General features: G+C 40.3%; 3 protein-coding genes across 3 annotated transcripts in view; all 3 read left to right on the plus strand.

Annotated features, from left to right (window-relative positions):
• The window catches only part of LOC131885365 (FMRFamide receptor-like), a 15,032-nt gene extending 10,926 nt beyond the window's left edge, over positions 1 to 4,106 (plus strand). The window contains exon 2 of the mRNA XM_059233393.1: positions 3,573 to 4,106. Within this exon, the coding sequence (XP_059089376.1) occupies positions 3,573 to 4,062 (490 nt within the window). The 3' untranslated portion in view covers positions 4,063 to 4,106. The remainder of the gene's footprint in view (positions 1 to 3,572) is intronic.
• A 1,568-nt stretch (positions 4,107 to 5,674) lies between these two features.
• LOC131885364 (UNC93-like protein) lies at positions 5,675 to 16,534 on the plus strand. The gene is made up of 7 exons (XM_059233392.1): positions 5,675 to 6,381; positions 8,010 to 8,258; positions 8,787 to 8,910; positions 9,710 to 9,950; positions 11,026 to 11,188; positions 11,266 to 11,533; positions 16,154 to 16,534. The coding sequence occupies exons 1-7, from the start codon at positions 6,145 to 6,147 to the stop codon at positions 16,360 to 16,362; spliced, it is 1,491 nt and encodes a 496-aa protein (XP_059089375.1). The 5' UTR covers positions 5,675 to 6,144; the 3' UTR covers positions 16,363 to 16,534.
• A 3,914-nt stretch (positions 16,535 to 20,448) lies between these two features.
• The window catches only part of LOC131884805 (UNC93-like protein), a 2,829-nt gene continuing 181 nt past the window's right edge, over positions 20,449 to 23,096 (plus strand). The window contains exons 1-4 of the mRNA XM_059232687.1: positions 20,449 to 20,954; positions 21,021 to 21,269; positions 21,877 to 22,000; positions 22,835 to 23,091. Of these exons, the coding sequence (XP_059088670.1) occupies positions 20,832 to 20,954; positions 21,021 to 21,269; positions 21,877 to 22,000; positions 22,835 to 23,091 (753 nt within the window). The 5' untranslated portion in view covers positions 20,449 to 20,831. The remainder of the gene's footprint in view (positions 20,955 to 21,020; positions 21,270 to 21,876; positions 22,001 to 22,834; positions 23,092 to 23,096) is intronic.

Raw genomic sequence — 23,096 nt, forward strand, 5'->3', positions numbered from 1 at the left:
TTTTTTCTTAACAATAGAGGAGAGACCAATCTGGCTTTCTAAACGCTTCCGGGAATAAGTAATCGTTCAGCAGAGGATCCCCAAGGGAAAGGGATCGGGTGGTGCCAATCACCTGTTTACTTTTGTGTCCCGTGTCCACGGCTTATCTGTAATGACAGTAATGTTTTTCTTCGAACTCACCGAAATTGACCAAAACTACGGCCAAAATTGAAGATTATCAAATAGTTGCCCCCGGTACGCTCAGCAGCTACTTTCGCATTTGATTTGACGGGCGCCTTGGATCGTGATACTATCTCTGGACTTAAGCCTGTTATTAATATGTTTGAAAACTGGATATGATCATCAAACTTTATACTATGTTGGAGGACTATCCCTAAATCCTTTATGGTCGAGATCTGCTCAACATCTTTACCTTCAAGGTCATATTTCTCTCAACAGACAAAGCGTTGATTCGATCCTTTCTACCAGACCACTGTAATCCTGGCCATTTCTCACAGAAAGTAAATTGGTTTTACAATCAAATGAAATGGTACCGGTAGTATTGCAAAGCTTTTGAAGCGGAGCAATGAATGTTGTCAAAAGGAGAGGATCTAATATAGAGTTATGTGAAACACTTGATTCCACATCTAAAATTATAAAAACCATAACTATTTGCTGCTTATCATGAGAGAAACTTTTTAACTAACAAAGAACCTTGCCTTGGGACCTTATCTTGTGAACCGTGTGAACTAACAGCCCATGATCTCCCTTGTCAAAAGCCTTGGCAAAGTCAAGACAGACAACATCGACTGACTCATGACCAGAACCTAGCTCATGACTCTCTAGTCCCTCAATGACCTGCTCTAAATGCTCAATCAAGTGGGAAACCGTGCTAAAATATGCTCGGAACCCGTGTTGGTTAGGAGGAATGACTTCATGGATTTCAAGAAATTCTACAAGTTTGGGTGAGAAAGTGAGAAAAATCGGCCTATACATGTTATTACCGAGGGGCGACTTATCTCCCCCTTTAAAAATTGGAACAACGTGAGTTAGCTTCAGAAAAGAGGGGAACTTGCCCTGATTCAAGGTGCAACGCATCAAGTACAAGAAAACAGGAGCAAGAACCAGTGAGCATCTCATCAGAAACTGAGATGTCACACCATCAGGACCATCTTAATCCGTGACTAACAGATCGTTAAAATTGCTCAACTTGACTAGCCTCGCCAATCTCAACAAACTCATCAATAGAGCAATGGGCTGTTGCTCCTAAGCCCTGTGGGCTTGAAAACACACTAGGGAACTGATGATCTCCAAGCACGTTAGCGATAACCTCTGCATTTCTCATGGCTTTGCCATCGATCTTAAAAGTTCCTAAAGGGTGTTTCATCTTTCTCTTAGAGTTTGCAAAAGAGAAAAATGCCTTCAGATTCGACCTCACCTCCTGAACTACTCTACTATCCTTTTTCAACTGATCTGTCTCAATGGAGGCCTTAATTCTACCTTGGATCAAATCCAACTTTCTTTAAAGGCTAGCCACAACTACTGGATTCAAATTGCTTTGGAGCGTTTTTCCTCGTTTATTTTTGGCGTACTTCCTTACCGCTCCTGCATCCTTCAAAGATCATTGACAAAAAGTGGAAATGGCCGAGCTCCATTCCCCTAATTTTAGGGCTTCTTGCATTCGCATGGATGAGAACAAAAGTCATGCCAAGAAAAACAGCTTTCTCAGACGCTCTCTCAAATTAACGGTTGAAACGAACCCTTTTACTGATAATGTACCCTCTAACTTTGCACTCAAGGTCTCCATACTTCCATGTTCCATCAACCTAAGAAGAGACGTATATAAAAGTATGTTGAAAATATAACACATATCTTCATATGCTACCCATCTTCGTAGCCAACGTCTTTGTCACTCATCACGAACTAAATCCTGCATTGTAAGACCAAATCCCTGCCAGCTTTCCATTCCCATTTAGCTGCACTGATTGTGTCTAGGTCAGTTAGCGCTCAAGAGCTCAGCTCATGTTATTGAGAATTGCTTTATACTGGCCTGTGCTTTTAAAATGCAACATTATCTCTTACAATTAAGATTGTTCTGGAAGTATTCCAGAGTTTCTTAGCTGTGTATAAAGCAAAAAAGTGTTCCACATTTCGTGTTTGATAGGACATAAGTGGTCTCTTCAATAGGAGGGCTCGCATCCATCACAATGGGAAGAGCATTGCTCAAAAAGTTATGCTACCATGTCCCAGGTAATTCGATAAAGTAAGTGCCTATCATAAATCTCTTTTACGAACTAACCAGTCTCATGGCAAGAACCCTTTTGAACGAGGTTCTTCTAGGAATTTTCAAAAAGATTTTTAAGTTCATGGCGTGTTATGCACTCTGGGCTATTGGCTGAGTAACCAACTTGTTCATTGAAATTAATTGCCTTGAAAAAATTGGAATTTATTTGAGAAAATGGGGACTTTTTCACAAATGGATTTGGAATGTTCCCAAGCTCTATATATCCTTGAAACTGAATTGTTATGAATGATGCACTACTTCACATGATATATGAAATATATTGACAAATTATTTGATGTTAGTCACTTGTCTGGGAAGTAGGTTGTGCGTTTCAAGCTCGATTTTTTTTCCAGTCCAATCATTTTCTAAAAAGTTGCTTTCCCGCTCAAACGTTTACTTGGCTCTCCTAAAGCCCAATTAGGTACTCAAAATATACCATCCTAAGGAAATGCAAGTCGAAGAACTAATAACTAAAGAAACTGATCTACTTCCCTTGATTCTTCTGGGAACCAGGATGAATAATGAGCTACAACCAAAGTTCAAACTGAAAAGGATAAAACTAAGGCTTTTAACATTGTATCGGAATAAGCATTCTTCATAGTAAATTCTTAGGGAAACAAACTTTAACTCTTTCATTTTGAATTTTGGGGGATCTCATTCCCTGTAGCGATAAGGAAGTTGAAAAAAAAACTGTACTTTGATGGACCATAATGGGCAGGTGTTTCATTTCTGGGAAGAAATTGTGGAAGTGTCCACACGGGGTTCTCAATAACTGAAGCAATGGAGAAATTTGAAAGCTACTTTACTGAACGCCCTGGGGATGAAACCATGTAAGAAAGTTGAATCGATTCTTGAGTCAAGTGATGTTAGTAACTGAGCTCGGATGAAGTTAGTGGGTTCCACTCTTATTCCAACTCAACCAATTATGGAAATTGGAACCGACTCCAGCACCAATTTCCAATGAGAATCGACTTCAGACCACTCTTCTTCTCAACCAAAAGACCGATCGATTTAGGGGGAAAAAGTTTTCCCTGTCAAAACCAAATGTTGAGCAACATTCTCTGGAAATGGACAAATTTGACATTTCTTCATTTTCAGTGACATTTTTGAATATGCCCTTCTTTCCTAGTAGAATACTCTACTGATTAAAAAAAAAGCACGGACATTTGGCATTCCAACGGTCCCACATAATTTTTTTGAAACTGTTTTGGTCGCCACGAATGGTTGCCACCGTGAAAGATAAGATGTTACAAGGTGCCAATTTATTGTCCAATTATTATTCAAATCGTCCCTTTCTTCTTTTTCACAGAGCCATGAAACAACGACGAACCAACTCTTCGTTGGCCAATTCGAACCGAAACAATAACGCCACGGCCACCAATAACCATGAAAATGAAGAAAACCGTCAGGCTTTGGTCTTGTTCTTCATCGTGCTTCTGTTCTTGGTCTGCAATGTTCCACGAATTGTCCTCAATTTTTATGAGATGCTCACCATCAATGCGTTTCGCGAGAATGTGAACAACCATTGTTTCCAATTGCCAGAATGGGTGATAATCACCACGTCGTTGTCCTTGCTTCTCATGACCATCAACTCATCCATCAATTTCTTGATCTATTGCTTCCTGAATCACACGTTTCGGACGGAGTTCATTCGCAGAGCCAAGCTACCGTTTCAATGTATCTTGAAATTGATTGATCGAACCTCGAACCTGGGCCAGCGACAAGATGAAAGCGATCCCGTTACCATGAATCAAGAGCTCGGTGAGATCAGGAAACCTCGACAAGTTGCTGATGTGTGAACCAAGAAAAAACATTCGTTATCTGTGCGTGTTTTTGACCCCCCCCCCAAAAAAACGTGATGTTAAAGTTGTCGTATAAAGGAAATGTGTAAAGATAAATCGATTTGGCTTGATATTATGTGCGACTCGACTTCTAATGTTTTAGTCAACACAAAAGCCATGGAGTTCTAGCCACTGAATTCCAAAACGGAAGTCTAGACACATTGGAATTTCAAGCCATGTGCTGACGAAGAGTCAAGCTCACTTGTTAACAACATTAAAGCAAGGCTTTGAGGGGCGTAGGGTAAACCAGCAAATATTGTTCTTGTGTTGGCCTGATCTGATGAGCTATAACGAGAAGAGTGCCGTCATTTCAAAAATATTACTTTTTCAAGTGTCAAAGTAAAAACACAACAGTCTTAATAAATGTTGTGGTCTTTTTATCTTTAAGCTAGTTTTAGAGTGATTCTGTATGTAACCTAATGTGGTTAACAATTGAGCTGTAATTTGACTTCTCTCTAGGATTTTTTTTCTCTCTACCAATACTTCTACATAATTTGATGCTTTGCCAAATTCCCCCACGCGTGGACGCAATAGTCCTTGCTCCATTATACAGTAGAACCACGTCCTGTATCCTCCTACAACTAGGCACTAATATTGGGTAGGCCTCAAAGGACCCACAAATGGATCAGCTGGAAAATGTCTTGAGTGTGGCAAAAGGTTGGTGGGTAATTCCAAATCCAATTTTGCCGACACACAGACAACTCGGACTGACAAAAGACCCAATGCTTTGAGCTTGACTCTGTGTCCTCGAGATTGATTTTGAAACTAGTCTTTTGTACTGCAAGCAAGCCCCTAAGAAGTCCTTCCGGTCGGTCGGGCTGGTTTATCCTTCCTCCTACTCAAAGTCAGATTCTGTTTAGAAACTAATATCTACAGCTTGAATCGACAGACCTTGCAAATGATGCGGAACACTATTATGTCATTAACAGACATATTGAGGAAAAAACCACTTTCTATCGAGCAAAGTTGGAGCGTAACTCAAGCATCAAAGCAAAAACATAAGTATTCAACAAACACCCACTCCTTTCACTACACACCTGCAAAACATATCTATAGGCTAATTAACCTTCTTTAAACGGTTATTATTTGACTACGAAGGCATTTTTTCTGTCCCGAAACGACCATGGCGGACATATCTCAGGTTTATCGGGGCAAAAACGTCAACACCAAAAGCATCACGGTCCGAACGGCTGCTATTTGTACCATAGTACACACGTCTGATCGAGCTCCTTCCTTTTATGAAAAAGCATAATAACACCGAGAGAACACGATCACAGCCCCTCTACGTAGCCCTGAGATCTTATCTCGATACCGAGATCAGTGAAACAAAATATCAAGTGCATTGCTATGGCCACTCCATTCGCTTCAGTGCTATTGCGCTCACACTTGTCTTACCTGCATGCATGCCACAGGTAAACAGAGAGAAGAGTTGGAGCCCTCCTCCACCCATTCGGCTGTATAGAACTCCTCGCAGAGCAGGACAGAGAGAAGAAAAATAGTCTAGAGGGGCCTCCCTCCTTCCCACATACACTGGTCCTGGTACATGATGTACATGTACATGTAGGTTCGTACGGACCTGTCGGGGTCTGGCCTTCAAGCCATCTCTAAGGGATACTGCCGCCGGACTTCTGTCACCGAGCGAGGCAAACTACTTTTTTACGAAAACGAAACAAACCCTGTCTTCCGTCGTCATGTTCAGTGGGGTGAGATGGTAGAATAGTCAATGCCAGCAGCACTCAGCTCCGAAAGACTCCATCGCAGCGGAAAGGTTCTTCCCCTCCCCCTGCCAGAACAAGTGAATTGGTTGAACAGTCAATGGTTATAGCATGTTTTTCAAATTCAGTGTCTTTAAGACATTGGGCCAGAGCTAATGCGCGTGACAAAGATTCACGTGAGCCGTTATTAAGTTGTGCAGTGTCCATGGTCCGTGGTGAGGAGACTGCTCTCTCATCTTGAATTGTCTTGAACTACGAGTAGTGATCTTGCTCCAGATTTACATAGTTTTATCATTATAATACCAAAGCATCCGCATCCACCACCATGTCCCATTCTAACGCCGGTTTCGAGCCGGACTCTAAGGACATGAACTCGAATGTTGGAAGGAAAGGTTCCATTGTGCAGGGTGAGACAGTGATTCATCGACAAGATCTCACTGAGGAAGAGGTCAAGCGAGAGAGCTTCAAGATGAAGAAGAATGTGGTCATAATCTCGTTCGCCTTCATGTTGCTTTTCACCGCCTTCCAATCCATGGCCAACCTCCAGTCCTCGATAAACAAAGTGAGTTTCGTAATGCAAAAAAAAAAACAACGATGGAGGTTGAGGTTGAAGGGCATAAGAAACCCAAAAGTAATAAAAGTCTGTTGTTATTGTCAAAGATGATGAATAGGACATTGGAAAAAGAGCAAGTCTATGCCTGAGAGTGTCTTCACTTTTGATCAAGGACAAGAGGTGGGCGATGATTAGAACACAGATTTTAAAGGGATCGTCATGGCAAAGATTCAGCTTGTCCATGGAGGGCCGAAAATTAAGTTGTAAGTATTTTGTGTTTTTAAGTATTCAACTTCACAAACTAGTTTTCATTTAATTTTCTTGCTTTGTGCTGATGTAATTTTTTTGCATGCACTGTTCCTTTCTTTTTATTCATAGGCCATGCAAAACCAAAGATACCCTGTCTAAGCAATGCTGGTTGCCACAAAGGGTATTGATTGATTGATTCATTAATTGAAAATAATACTTTATTTCCATGGACTCAAAACTTTCCTGGCACATTATACATCTAAAATAGCAATCCAGAGTATAAAATGGGCAAAAAGCTTTGATGCCATGATGTAAAAAGCGCTACAACCACGGGCTTAAAAACGGAGGACCACAACATGTTCTTGTTGATGGCTTTTAATAACTAACAAGTTTGCCTTCCGACCATTAAGGCTTTAGAAGAAATGGTGGCTTGAAAAGTTACTCTTATAAACGTATGGTTCTGGCATTTTAACATCAAAGTAGAGACACAAGATTGCCCTATTACTTGCCAAGATTCCTCGATTCCTCGTACCTCTTGTTCCGTTTCTTTCCCCTTGATTGGCACGTTATTGGAAGAACGTGGGAGGAAGTCTCATTCTGGAACCCACAGCTCATTGGGCCTGAAGCTAAATAAAACAAATGATCAAGGTTTCTTAGTAAAGCTTTGACCCTAATTCCTCCAAACCAATGGTCTTAACTCAAACGGCCGAGAGAATTGAAACATCGCCAGTCTAAATGAAATACAGAAGATTGAATTATCCCTCTGAGTTGAAATTTTTCAATTCAATCAGATCATTTGACCTCCAATCAGCCTTGAAGTGAAGACCTCTAAACTCCGGGGCTAGGTTGATCCTTATCATATTTTATCTATTCTCTTGGTGAATAATGTCATTATGTATTTAACCAATATAACGAGCTGCGCGAGAGTCAAAGAAAATATCGGTCAAGCTGAGATCTTCGTATACAATGTCTATTGTTTATATAGACAACATCTGCGGCAATAAGTGTTGAAAATGTACATGATAAGTTTTGCTTGGGTTTCCTTTGTAATTCAATGCACTCAGTTTTTTATGTGATTCAATACAACTACTCTGTTTTTGAACACAATTTCCCGGTTTCCAAATCGATCCATTCCAATTCCTTTTCCGATGTCCAAACAATTTGGAAATCACTTATTCTTAATGACAAATCTATAACTGAAATCGTGTCGTCAAAAATTAAGTGACCAATTTTTGAGGAGTTTGTATTACATCCCAATCTAGTTCTACTTTTTCACCAAAATGCTGCAACGAAAAGAAATATCAAAATTATAACCTCAACAATTATCACAAATGTCCAAATACAAATGTATACAATGATTTCCAATGAAAATCTCCCTCTCATCTTAGGTCAATGGCTTGGGAACCTATTCGTTGTCGGTGATTTATGGAGCTTTGGTGCTCTCATGTATGTTCTTGCCCTCGGTGATCATCAAAACCATCTCGGTGAAATGGACCATGGTGTTCTCAATGTTTTGTTACTCCACTTACATTGCGGCCCAATTCTATCCGTCATTTGGGACCTTGATCCCCGGAGCTATCATTTTGGGACTGGGTGCGGCCCCAATGTGGAGTGCCAAATGTACCTATTTGACACAAGTGAGTTGAATCCATTAAAACTAACACATTCAGTCTCTCCTACATACATACAGGACAACATTTGTCAGCCGTGTTTCAAACAAAGCGAAAACGTAGTACCTAAAATGGAACCGGATGTATTAAATCATGTTCTTTCTTTAGTTTTGAGTGTTTGTCTTATGAACTACAACAGAACAATTTGTAAAAGGAAACAGCGTGACTTGTGCTTGATAGACGAAACTTTGTTGGAGATCAAACGTCAAGACAATCTACGCCTCATTCTTAAGGCATGCCATAAAAAAGTGACAAGAAGCCTTTCAGCTGAAGAGAAAGCAACTCTTGCCATGTGTAATGGAATCTTGCCAACAATACAAATGGCATTTACCTTCGTACAGCAAAGAGTACATCTTCAATGTGCCTGGTTTTCGAATCGCTTCAAGAGGAGAGATCAAAGTAGTCCGTATGGCAACAATGCTCCTAGAAAAGGGTCTGTCAGTTTAGATCCTTCGAAAAGGAACCGGATTCAACCCTATCATGGCCTTCTTCCAGGTTGGAAACAAATACGCTGAAGTGACTGGTGTGCAAGTGGAACCGATTATTGTGCGCTTTTTTGGAATTTTTTTCCTCTTCTTTCAATTCGCATCCGTTTGGGGCAGTCTCATCAGCTCTTGGGGTAAGGAAAACGAGCAAATACTGTATATACAACTAAGGTAGATTAAGTCCTGAATTGTCACTTTCCTGACACTAGAGATGCTTTCCCGGAAGACAAGAGTTGTGCATTTCCCATGGGATTAGAGAGAGAGAGAGAGAGAGAGATTGAGTGCGATAGAATGGTCCAGCGTTAGAGTGGTCCTGGACGGCTAGGTCAGTATATACATTCCAGTAAAGAACAAAGATTTTAAAGGGCTCCTGCTCGAGACCTTTCTAAAGAGGAGTTGTTCCACATGATAGGAATACTCATCTCTTTCAAAAGGGTAATAATAGCTTTGAATAACATTCCGTCGAGGTGGAAAAGCCTGCTGAATAGAGCTTTTAACTAAAACTGTTGCACTTTTTTGGGAAGAAGGAAAACCTTTAAACATGTATGTGGCAATGTCACAGAAGAGGAATCATATGGCATATATAACGTGTAAAGACCCGCACTGTAAGTAGATGTTATGATCAGATATTTTGAGAACCTTCATCAAGTCCCTTCCAAATGTTGACTTGAGTTACGATCTCAATTATTATGTTTTGTGGAGCTTGCCGTCCCAATTCCACACGGTAAAGATGAAGCATTGATCGTCTTCAGCATTCCATTGAGGGATGGAACATTACGAGAGAATGCAACATGTCTGAGCTTCAAGATGCTTTTTGGCAAAAACATCACTCTGTTTTGAGCCACTCGCCATTTGCATCCATGTTTTGGAGCACTTATCATGAATATCCGTAAAGACAAATTAACAAAGGGTTCACATTCTTTTCCGCTTCAGTTCTTTCCTCCGGCGATGAAGTGGCTCAAATCTCTCGCGAGGAACTCCAATATTGTGGGGTCAATTATTGTCCCAAGGCTGCTCCTCTCCCTTCGATCAATACGACTTTGAATGTGGAACCGGATTTAGAGGACAATTTCGCCACCAGTAAAACCAAACTTTATACCTTGGCCGGCATTTACTTGGCTTGTTCCCTTGTGAGTGCCACTGTTGTCGCCCTGTTTGTGGATCCATTATCCAGGTGAGAAGACATGAACTCATGTTTATGGAATTTGGTTGATATCAAAATATCTGGATGGGCTGGATGTTCAGTAAGGCAAAAGCAAAAACGCTTGGCATCATCACGTTAATCCATTTAGCTAGTTTGTACGAGTAGGGATGAGACAACAAGCTTGCAATTGGAGTGTAAAAAAAGCGTCCACATCATGATTTTGATCTTGTTTCTAAAATGAGCTTGGATTTTGGGATAATTTCGAATATTATTTAGTCTTATTGATAAATCCAACCAATTCATAATTGCTTTGGAATAGAAGGCAATTTACCCTTGTGATGTTGAGTACTGTTCATAGTTTTTCGATCATATTGTGAAAGGGATGTTGGTATTTTGATCTTGCAGGCTAGAAACTACCAGTTTCCATTTATTATTGATAGTAAATAATTGTTGATGACACTATGAAGGAAGTCATGAAATGAATTTAGATTTTGGTTATTCTGTCGGCAAGAATAATACGATTCATCATGAATTTGAATTTGGAACAGACCCAAATTGCTCTCAGGTTCCAGAATGTTCCAACATTACGATTATGTGCCCGGTTTGTTTCAAATGAGTATAATTTAAGACCTCTGTTTTTAGAGCTAGCAACTGAATCTTCGCCTTTGAAATGGAAGAATGTTCCAAATTCTACAGGGGGCTTGTGTTTCTGGAAGAGCCCTGACCCTCAAATGAGAATGAAAATTCAAAACAATTCAATAACACTTCCAAATACGTTGTCCTTTCGTCCTTGTCAGAAAATTCTTACTAAACATCTTCCAGCTTTAGAAATATATGCAGCTACATCAAAGCCACTTGTGCAAAAAGCATTACAAAAGCCGTTAAACTGGAAATGACATTCCTTTTCAAGTCAAGCTAAAATTCATAACCATTTTATTAATCTACTTCTTTCTCCCCTTGATATCAGGTAGGGTCTCATTCGTCCCTAAATAACAATTCAAAACATGTAGGTTGACAACAAAAGAGCTCTGTACCTTTCCACAAGGTCAAACACGTAAGTCGAGATACGTGGAACACCCTTTATCCACATTTCCAATCATTTCAGATATGGCGAGCACGAACGGGATGATGGACGCGAGAAGCTGAGTGGTCTGCAATTGCTGGTAGCCACTTTCCAGCATATGACGAAACCGTATCAGATTCTGGTGATTCCATTAACGTTCTGGTCGGGCATCGAGCAAGGTTTCTTTGGTGCGGATTTCACAGCCGTAAGTACTCAATTGACCGCGACTGATTGTGTTTGATCTATCATGCCCTAACCAGCAAGGTATACCCTGGGTTCCAGGGTTTCGTCTCGTGTGCTTACGGCGTTCAAAATGTCGGATATGTGGTGATTGCTTATGGTGTCAGTGATGCGGTTTGTTCGTTCAGCTTCGGGTTTCTCATCAAGAAAGTGGGCCGTGTTCCCATCTTCCTCTTTGGTACCTTGGTCAACATCGTTGTGATCGTGGTGTTCTTCACCTGGAGTCCCAACCCTGAGGAGCAATATGTTTTCTACATTCTGGCCGCTCTTTGGGGCGTGGCTGACGCAGTATGGCAAACTCAAATAAATGGTAAGTGCTCATCTTCATTTCTATCCAAAATGAGTTCAGTGAGATGGAGGTGGAGGTGGAAAGCGCTTGGATCAATAATCTTAAAGAACACGGACAGACAGGGAATTTTTCCCCGTGCATTGCAGGGTAATCAAATTGTTTCTTAAAGTTTCTTTTCATTTTCCGTCCTTTATCTTCTCAGCCTTTTGTTCATGCAAGAGTCCGTTCTTTGTGAGTGACTGGTTGTTGATGGATGCGAAGATTCTAAGATTTGAGTCAAAAGCCATGCACATACCTCCTATTCAATCTTTTTGAGTCTTTTGATGGTCTGAATTATGTCCTCAATTTCCGTAGTTTTTTAATTTGTGCTCGCCTTATTTGTGGAGGCCTTGTGAGTGACGTTGAGACGCCGTAAATACGAAAGGCGTTGTTCGAATTCAGTAAAATAAGCGTCATTCTTCAAATCAATAAATAAGAAAACTGTAAAAGAGCCCGATAGAGCAACAGTGGACAGCAATGGACTACAAGTGTTCAATTTTTTTATTTGTTCATTGTGCGTATCATCAGCATACGGTTCCTCACAGTTGTTCAATAAATGTCTGCGAGAAAAACAGATTATGAACACATCTATCCAGGAAGAAAAATAATGCACCTCATTAATCTCCTGGTCCTTATGGTGTGACATCTCAGTTTCTGATGAGATGCCCAATGGCTTTTGCTCCTGTTTTACTCGTACTTGAGGCGCTGCATCTTGGATCAGGGCAAGTTTCCATCTTCTGTAAAATTGGCTCACGTTGTTCCAATTTTTAAAAGGGGGAGATAATACGCCCCCAGTAACTATAGGCCGATATCTCTCACTTCGAATATTGCAAAGGTGTTTGTGAAGAACATGAAGTCCAAACTTGTTGAATTTCTTGAAGTCAATGAAGTCCCTTTCTCCTAGACAGCTCGGGTTCCGAGCACATTTTGCACGGTTACCCAACTGATTGAGCATTTAGAGCACTTCATTGAGGGACTGGAAAGGCACGAGTTGGTTGATGTTGTCTACCATGATTTTGCCTCGGCCTTTGATAAAGCAGATCATGGCCTTTTGGTGAATAGACTTCATGACATGGGGATCTAAGGCAAGGGTCTCAATTGGATAAGAAGCTTAATTCAGGATAGGACACAAATTGTTAGGGTCGAGGGATCCCTTAGTGACGTACGTGATGTCAAGTCAGGTGTTCCCCAGGGTTCCATCCTAGAGCCTCTCTTTTTTATGATATTCATTGCCCCACTTCAAAACCTTAGTATTACTGCCGGTTTTTCTTATGCTGCCAATATAAAGTTAGTTTCTGGTCGGAATGGCCAAGATTGCACTAGCCTTGCAAAGGACCTAGAAATAATCTATTCTTGGGTTACTAAGAGTAATATGGCCCTGAACGGAATGAAATTCCGCTCAATGACCTTCGGGTCAACTCCTTTGAATACTCCACTCGTTGACAATGGAGGCAAAGATATTGAACAGGCCTCATCTATAGAAGATTTAGGTGTGGTCCTCAAAAATGATGGAAAGTTCGATGAGCATATTCAGTTGAAGGTGGGTAAAGCTTTTCAAATGTGTGGTTGGATATATCGCACGTTTAAGTCCAGAGACAGCATCACGATGCTAAGTCTGTACAAGTCGATTGTTCAACAACATCTTGAATATGCCTCACCCATTTGGGCTCCATTGTGTTTAGCAGGTTTACAAAAGGTCGAACCATTCCAAAGATGTTTCACTCTGAACATCACAGGAATGAGAGAGCTCTCGTATTGAGAGAGACTAAACAAGTTGGGACTGTACAATGTTCAGAGAAGGTACGAAAGGTATTTGATATTGTACGTTTTCAAAAGCATTCATGAGCTTTGTCCCAACCCAGGATTTAGGGTCAATTCTAATGACCGGAGAGGCTTAATGTGCGTTTTGAGAGCACCTTCAAGCCCTCGAGAATCCAGGCTAGTTCGAATAATGAAGTCTACTTCTCTTCTTTCTCGGGCTCCTTCATTGTTTAACTTGCTTCCCTCTGCTAATATTCGTAGGGAATACGTAGGACTTGTTGATCCGGTAGCATCTTTCAAGTCAGACTTGGACAAATTTTTAGATAGCATTCCAGATCAACCCTACATTTAAGGACTAGCTCAGTATGGCAACTCACATTCGTGGGTAGACCAACTATCATATAAAGATTGAAAGATAATATATAGACGAATTATAACCTTTCATCTTAATAGCACTGGGGATTGCATTCCCTGTAGCTTTTAGAAAAGCCCGAGAAATGCATTGCATGTTGACTGAAAACAAAAACACACTATAAATTTGTAACACTTGAGGGGAGATTTATTGGAGTTTGATATCCCTTATTGTCCACGAAATAAGGTAGAAAAAATGTCCAAAGATATTCAGATGAAAGTGTGCTTGGTGGGTAGTAGCACATATCGAATCATCTTTTTGACCACATTCAAATACATGACGATCAACTCAGGGCTAATTTCTCATTAATAGTGAACAAAGCGTTTTTAAAGTAGTTTGCAAATATGATTGAAATCAAAGTCAAATGAGGGCAAAGAAGAGGTTAATGTGTTGATTTAAGAAAGGTCATCGATTCCAAGCCTTTTCAAGTTTCTTTACATTTACTAAAGGTTCTTTGGCTGACTTTTACAAAGTACATTAATCAAATAACTGATGATAGTTTTGAATTAAGATATTTCAAGAAGGGTCCAAATTGTCCATGAAGGAACGCCAATTGTTAGAGACTACTGCTTCGTACGTGAAACATGAAAATCAAATCTATGATCAAAGAAGCCTTTTGAAAACAGTTCTTGAAAAAAGTGCAATGGAAAATGGCGTCACACTATTTTCAAATTTCACCTGCATGAGACAATTTGTATCATTTTTGAGTGCTCATTGGATTTAAAGCGCAAACTCTCAAATCTAAATTAATCAATCGGTCAAACAAGCCTTTTTATACCCAAATTTTGGGGCTCAAACCTCAAACCTTTGACCAGATCGATTTTGAGCTTATTGAGAATCAATGATCCGTAATTTGCACAACTGTTGAGGTGCTTGTGAAATCTGACTGATCTGAGCCTTTTGGAGGTCCCTTGTGTGAAGGGGTGAGGGTTGAAGTTTTTTTTTTTTGGGGGGGGGGCTTCCTAACCACTACTACCATTACAATTCCCAGCAATTCAAGACGAAAAAACCTACATATATTTTGCTTAACATTTTATTCTTATATTATCTGGTAGACCAACCAATTAAAGTTGGCGGATCTGGGTAGCCCTTGAATATAACAGTGATCAGGAATTTTAGTCAAAAAACTTGTCCAAGTCTGACTGAAATCCTGCTACAGGATCAACACCTACATATTCCCTACGAATAGTTGAGGGGAGCAGATTGTACAATGAGAAAAAAGGGAGGTGGACTTCATTGTTCGAACTAGCCTGGATTCTCGAGGGCTTGAGGGTGCTCTCAAAACCCACATTAAGTCTTTATTGTCACTAGAATTGATCCTAAACCCGGGTTGGGACAAAGCTCGTGAATATAACATCAGATATCTTTCATACCTTCTCTGAACATTGTCCAATCCCACTCCCTTTAATTTCTGCCAATACGAGAGCCCTCTCAAATGAGCCTTCAATGTTCCTTGTAAAACATCTTTGGACCTGCTCGACCATTTTGCACATCTGCTGCAATGAATATTTGACTCAAAAGGCGGCACCTTAAAAAAAATCATCCCACAGCAATGATGCTTTAATTATGTGTCTTTATGATTGGCTTTGTGTAGACTTGTTCAGAGTTCGTTAGTACTTGAATAGTGATAGTCAACCTTTATAAATCTGGTAAAGAGTAAAAATTGATAAGCCTTTTCCCTCAATCAATCCAAGAAAATCATATGACGTTCGGTAGAGGCTTCCATACAAGGCTATGACTTTTTAGGTTTCGGATCGGGTTAGTGCTCAACATCAACATACACTTTCGTGTGTTTGAGTTATACTCAGCAAAAACAAATATTTTTCAGGCCGTTAAAAAGAGTTGCATTACCTGGAAGTATCTATGAACAGAACTTTTCTTCTGACTCGATGCATCCACCTGGAAATATATCCATTTTCTCATTTTCCTACTCACGAAAGCTCAAAACGGTTACAAATGAGTAAGCCATTTTATTGAACAAAGGTGAAAATTGGTCTATCAAAATCACAGCTTGACAATACGTCGTGCCTCTTTCGGGTACATTAGACCACTCAGCTACCATTAGGGGTTTTCTCCGAAGGTGGGATATATATGAATATATTAATCATAGAATGCATCTATTGCACTGAAACTAAACTTCCCTTACATTTTAAACAGATTTAATAGTAAGCGGGGCAATCGACCTCAACTGTAGTAGAATGTACAAGATACTAAGATGTACCACGCTGTAATAGGATGAGCCAAGCAAGTCTACTTCAATTATCTGCTTATCGCTTGTTTTTTGCCTCCTCGTTACCCTTAGAAAGATCGAGTAGTTTTAGCGATAGACCAAATATAGGGCGCCAACCATGTCCGTTGGTAAAATAGGCATCCCAGCCCCCAAGTCCATCAACTCACATGTGTACGAGAATCTACTTCATATTTTTCAGCGCTCTATGGAGTTCTCTTCGAAAAGGATGAAGAAGCGGCCTTTTCCAACTATCGTCTTTGGGAATCCTTGGGTTTCATTGTGGCCTACATCCTTCAAAACAACGTGTGCATCTACTCCAAATTGTGGGTAATGATTGGTGTTCTGTCGACGGGCATGATTGGTTACTTGATAATTGAGGCCATGGAGTTCAGAAAGCGCCGAGGTTGATCCATTTATGTCTATATACATACACATACAATTTACGAGCTCGTAGACTAGATCGCAATCACGCAAACACATCCCACAATAATCAAATCTGAGTACACCATGAGTAGCACTGATTCTAACGTACCTTTGTCATATAAACTATATGAAACGACAATAAATCTTGCTATCTTAACGTGTGGATTTGTCAATAGGATTTTAAAGTTGCCTGGATAATAGCGTTATTTTTCTTCGTTTCTTTTATAAACGTTTCACAACATACTGTATGTTTTCATCCTACATATATTCAGTGTTGGCAGCCTATGGAACAATATCAATGCTTTTCTTGGCTATTCAAACTTTCAGGTGACCTTAACCCCGAGTTAGATTTGCACTATTTTAAGATGTAATGAGATTATTGCAAATTCGTTACTTATGCCCTGGGGCCTGTTTGTTAAAGCTCGTACCTCGGAGTTTGAAGCTTGGACGTTAACCGGTATAAGTATAACTTTTCCAAAGTGGCGAGCATATGCCCGTTCTGGGTACCGTCCAGGCCTTAAGTCAGAGGTCGGAGCATGTAAAAAACTCACCTCTGCTAACTCGAATTAAATCCGATAGATCTGTACACTCTTCTTGTTAATACTGGGGGTTGACTTGACTTGTGGGTTGCAGTATCCTGATAGAATCAATCCATGGTTACTTCTCTTCTATCTCATTTGGTTTAGGATTATTGCTACATAAAGAATATGGAGAATAAGTGTGATGCACAATACGTCTCCATTTGCTAGATATATCAATGGTAAATGTTTTTATATACAGAAACTGAAAGTAAAGTGATGTGAGGTCAACCAAACATGGGACGATGGCCGGCTTATTCATTTTAATGATTGACCGTTGGATTTGATTCGTGAAATAAAGTGATTTAAAAAAAGAACTGAAGTGTTGACCCCGTATTTTTTTTGTCTTGAACATGTACCACACTCCTCAAATGATTTATAGAAATCACTAAGGGAACATACTGTAAGTGCTGCACGGCAAGGGTCAGATAATAGGGTTGCCGCGTATATACGACAAATGTCTTGCAGCCCTTTGGAATGTGGTCCAAAATTCACCCGAGGACATTTGAATTAGTTTGTTTTGAAACGAATATCTAAATAACTTATCCTTCGTCGAAAACAGCCAAAAATTTGAACGCAATCGTCGAAACAATGCCTCCCATAATTGAATCAGACAACCATGGGGAACAAGTTTGCTTTCGATGTTACATCGATGTGCAATTCATCAATGAGTACAGTCTATCAGAAGAATTAAAAAAAATTGCAAACATGTGTCTCTTTCAATGTGACTCAGGCTGACTAAATCCAAACTTGATGCCAAATGGCATGTTATCATCGTCTATAACAAAAGGACAAGATGCTCTTTTGAAGTCAGTGATAATTCCTTTTATGTTTAAAACACAACCGATACACAATACCGAAAATTAAACAATCATTCCTTCCCGTTTACAAGTAGAAGAACTTGGTAGGGTATAAAATTGGAACACAATTCATCGATGCTTTCAAAAAAGATTGTCAAAGTTTGTAGTCAAGTGGAAAAGTTTCAGGCCTTAACGTTGAAAGCCCTCCAGAATTGCTGACACGTCACTTTATAAACACGAAAGAAATCGACGGAACAAAAAACTTTACAATAAATAAAATGAAGCATGAACTGCGTTGTAAGCGAGCATGCTTTAAGCACCAAAGCATTCTTTCTGGAACAAAGTTGGAATGCAGGTTTCATCACATCCAAGAGCACCAAACGCACCCAAATGAATGGCATATCTGCTTACTTTATCTCTTGTTCCAAGAAATAAGAGCAGGCATCGCTTGTGGAGCAAGTTCAGTCATGTATGTGTCTCTCGAAACATGGCCGGAACAATGAACGTGGAGTCGCCGAAAAAGAGATGCGATGTGGCCAGAGCTTTGTTTGACTCAAGGTTTTGGGTCAATAGGAACGGCTTGGGCAAATGAGGAAGGTTTATACGAGGCAATTCATGCCCAACGGGTTCGAGCTGGCTCGGAACCACCATGAGGCCTACTAGGTGCCTATTGTCTTATTTGCTCAGACTTCGAAATTTCCATGGTACATACTCGAATGGGATGTAACCCTGTACATTTTTGCGTACTCATAGCCACAGTAACCGTATTATCACATGCTGCATAGATACCCAGCTACAGTATACTCATAAGTTTTTGCAGCCTTTGCGTTTTAATCCTTGGTATTTGATGGATTTACCCTTCGAGTTGAATATTGTTATATCTTGACAGATGGGGCAGAATGAAGATGCTGTCTGAATGAAGAAAGAAATGCCCTTCAGAGGCAAATAGTGATAAAAAAGCAGTGCTTTAACGAAAAATTGGGCTCCAACTAGTACTCAACAAATTTGAATTTTTGATGAGTGATCTTATTTTAGCTGAGCTTAAGTGGAGTCAAAATGTGTGGCCAAATATGTTTCAAAGGGCAACATTTTAGTGCATCAACGATCTCAAAATTGTTTGTGCTCGAGAGTAAAGTAGCTTCATCCGTGTTTGTCCTGATTGCACTTTCATCTATAGATTTTTTTTTTGTTAAGATTGCCCTTAAAAGTACTGGGGAATGGTAAAAAAAGATGTTACATATTTGATTGTCATTGAAGATGAAGATGTTCTACAAAGAACGAGACCCGAATGGCTTCTTCGAAGGAAAATAGTTTCCACCTTTAGACTTTTCGAAAATAGGATCTATTCACACTCATCTAGAATACAAACTTGGTTAATTTGAGATTATGTTGAGGGATTTGAAAGTTAAATGAAAAAGAAACGTTGTAACAAATGCTAAACATTTTCTCTCTTGGGCACAAATTCAATCACCATGGGACGAAAATGCATAAAATTCGTGTAATTATCAAAATGTCACAAAAACAGCACAATGCAAAGACTATAGTAAAGAAGGAGAAATATTGTTGTAGATCTAATAACCAGTCGGAACTGGGTTAAAAAAATGTTAGTGAAGACCGCATTTCTTAACACAGAGTTGAAACCTAGCACAGAGACGTACGCGTATAACTAGAAGAGTGGACATCAGAATTCACTATTAACCAACGCCCATTGACGGATGCATAAATGGAAAGAGGCAGTTTAGGGCAAGATTGACCCCTTCTATTACAATCATAAAAATCTTAAGCCAATGCTTTAGATTTGACATATTGAATTAATTTAAGATGGTTCGGATTCTAATCATATACATACTGAAGTTCGATCGCTTGTTAGAGCAGCTGGGTTACCTCAAATCCCCTTTAAATTCCGTTGAATTGCGAAATACAAAACCGAGTGTGATGTTAACCACTCTGGTAATTACACCTTGGGTGGCCTTGCGGCTTTCATTGTGTCACAATACATTATCATTTCTTTCTTTCCAATAATCATTATATACCGTATGGTAGCATTCTGTGTGAATTTTTGGGACCTAAAAATGCTGTTGTCACAAACTGGCCCAAATTCGCCAATTGTCATGTCCAATCCTTTTGTTACAGGTATCGATGACCCGAGAACGGAGGTAAATGTTATGCATTATTTTGGAGTTGGGCCATCATTTGTTTTACTATAAACTTAAAGAATAAGATTCTTGTATTGCTCCTTTAAATCAAGAGTCTCTCACATTAAACCGATTTTAGTTCATATACTCCTTTGTTAGATTGTATCATTTCAACTACGCTAAAATCATTAACCAAAATAGACATACATGTATGTACGACACATTGGTTGCCTAGTGATAACATACGGTCCTTCCATTAAGTCCCTTAGGGCAACTTCCAGGTAAAACGTCACCGAGGAAACGCTGATTTCTATTTCAAGCCAATGGGCCTAATTTGTATTCCCGTGTGGCCTCCGCAGGAAATGAATTCTTCAATGTTTAGCCCATACCTGATCAAGGTCAATCTTCAAAGCTAAAAATATGAAGGAAAGGACAGAACGAGCTTGAGAAGTTATCCGCTAACAATACTTCAACTATCACCCTCGTAGCCAACCTAAACAAGGCTCAAACTTGTTTCCTTCCACAGTGAGACAAACTTTGGGAAAGAATGGTAACAATAATAACATCTCCGAGTCCGTCAGACGTGCTCACACAGGGGCATATTCATTTCAAGGACTCTGGTTGCGATTCCAGCCTGCATTCGTTTTCTTGCTTTGACGTCCGTGTGCAACTGTGCATGCGTGTGGTGGATTCAAATAGGCCCTTGCCCTCTTCATAGATACGCGTACATACTACGTATGAGAAGATGGTCATGGGGCTCCTTGAGTACGAACAATGCGTACTTGTCCAACGTCAAAAGAGTCTGAAGTTAGCTTCCTGTTGTGTAGAAACACCATCTCTGATTGTTGATCACATGGAGCATCGAACCCTCGAGTTTTGAGAGGACATTGGCATCATCCACAGAAAACCATTTGTGTACTTCAACCGTTCAGAGTGTGACCATGGAGGCGACGAGATCCGAGAAAAGAGCTATTATGAGGAATGTCATCATCATTTCCGTGGGTTTCATGGTTTTATTCACGTCCTACAGCTCGGTGACAGCCCTTCAATCCTCCATCAACAAGGTAAGAAGACTGTCAATCTCCAAGTGAAGCTTTGAAGTCAGATCTACTCGTATTTCTCACCGTTAGACGGATGGAATCGGAAGCTTTTCTCTCGCTGCCACATACCTCTTTTTGGTGCTCTCCACGTTGTTCTTGTCTAATATCATTATTGACAAGATCAATACCAAATGGGCCATGATATTCTCCATGGCATGCTATTCCACGTATATCGCAGCCCAATTCTATGCGACTTTTTGGACCCTGATTCCCACAGCCAGTCTGGTTGGGATCGCGGCGGCTCCGCTGTGGATCGCCAAATGCTCCTATCTTTCCGAGGTAAGATCAGATTCTCGAGAATTGACACATCGACTTCGCCCCCAAAAATAGACCGGTAATAATAGTGGTTAGTATTTACGGGAGAGATGTTATTGGATCACTTGTTTCTGATCCTGGAACGAAAAGCTTACTGAGGTGTTCATACTCAGAAACACATGGAGCCAATCCGACGCCAAATTGGATCCATCCACTTGTGATCCAGGTAGTCCCCGAAAGCACTGAGGAGCGTTATGTACCGGGATCAATCTCAAGATTGCATCAACGACATGAATTAATCCATCTTGATTGGATTGTCTAGAATCCCCAAAAGACCATAATCCGACACTTGATGTCGGCTACTTTTTTGTTGATCTCCAATATCTGCCGCATTTCGGGACAAGTTTTGTGTGTCATGAACTCAGCTAACCCCAGAGTAAACCTGCTGTGGACTGGTGATCTTTTCACCCAAAAAGGATCCCTCCCCAATGATTAATCAGTTTCAGACATGATTCAAGGGCCTAGAGCAAGTGATTCTTGGCGAGAAGGCAACTTCTGGCCGTAGACCTTGGCATCATTAGACCTGAACATGTAATTACATTCATTCATGCTCAGACGATTTTTTTTTCAGGCCGGAAAGCGTTATAGCCAATTGAGTGGTCAATCCGTAGACGCGGTTGTTGGACGATTCTTTGGGATCTTTTTCCTCTTGTTCCAGTGTGCCTCAATCTGGGGCAACATTGCCAGTTCTTTGAGTAAGAAATGAGACCACTGCGTCGTTGACGTTAATGTGAAAATGTTAGAGGTTTTACTAGTGTTCCTTACCATGACGGAAGCGAGTCTTATGAATGAATTGGAACACGTCCGTTCAGTTTATGGGTCCCTTTCTGGTAGTTTATCCCTCCAACAACTTTACTTAACGGGCTTTTAAGACTCCAAAGTTGGGGTCCAAAAGTAGAGTAAAGTAAAGTAAAAAAAGGGTCCGGGTTACTAGAGTACATTTTTTTGGACCAACAGAGAAAATACGCACGTCAGGGACAATTGAAAATGCTTATGTAAGTTGTGCTTTGATAACATGATTTGACTTTTCTATGGCTTTTGTTTTGAAAACTCACAACGAGCACAGAATGCCATCCAATATCCAGTGCCATGTGTTTTTAAAGAAATCTGTTTTTTTTTCATTATTAAAAGGTAGTGATTAGGAGATAAGGGAAATGAGTCAGATCCTCTATGGCGATACTCTTAGTTAAACTTCATCATAACCATCTTTCAAAGATCCACATGTAAATAGACAAAAGATTATTTAAATTACAAGCCGAATCCTGGCATCCATTCCATGGAAACTAAAAACAAAAGCCGCACTCAAAATTGTTGGGAAATGCCGCAATATATTAATGCCTAGATAACTCCTTGAATAAATAATCAGATGGAGTGGAACCCAGTTTTGACATGCATCCTTTGGCACATGCTTCTTTCTACCAACAACTGATTTATCTAGTCCTTCGGATGCGACACGCAAGGATGAGACCTTCTAGATCTATTTATGACGAACATGCATCCAATTCATGAAGGGAACGGATTCTTTCTAGTCCTTGGTTCTGGCAAATCTGGGAACGAAACGAATCTCCGGGACTTGAACTCATGTGGGGTGAACTACTGCCCAATTGGAACTCGACCCGAAAGACTAGAGCCAAATCTCACGGGACCAAGCACCTTTGGGAACGACGGACATCTGCTTGATGTTGAGGTGATCGTCTCGGAGGACAACGAGAACTTTGACACGGATCCCTTCAAAATATACTTGCTCTCTGGAATTCTCCTGGCTTGTTCCATTTTGGCTCCCTTGGCGAT

Source organism: Tigriopus californicus, chromosome 8, assembly GCF_007210705.1.
Source record: "Tigriopus californicus strain San Diego chromosome 8, Tcal_SD_v2.1, whole genome shotgun sequence".
In the NCBI taxonomy this organism is placed as follows: Eukaryota; Metazoa; Arthropoda; class Copepoda; order Harpacticoida; family Harpacticidae; genus Tigriopus; species Tigriopus californicus.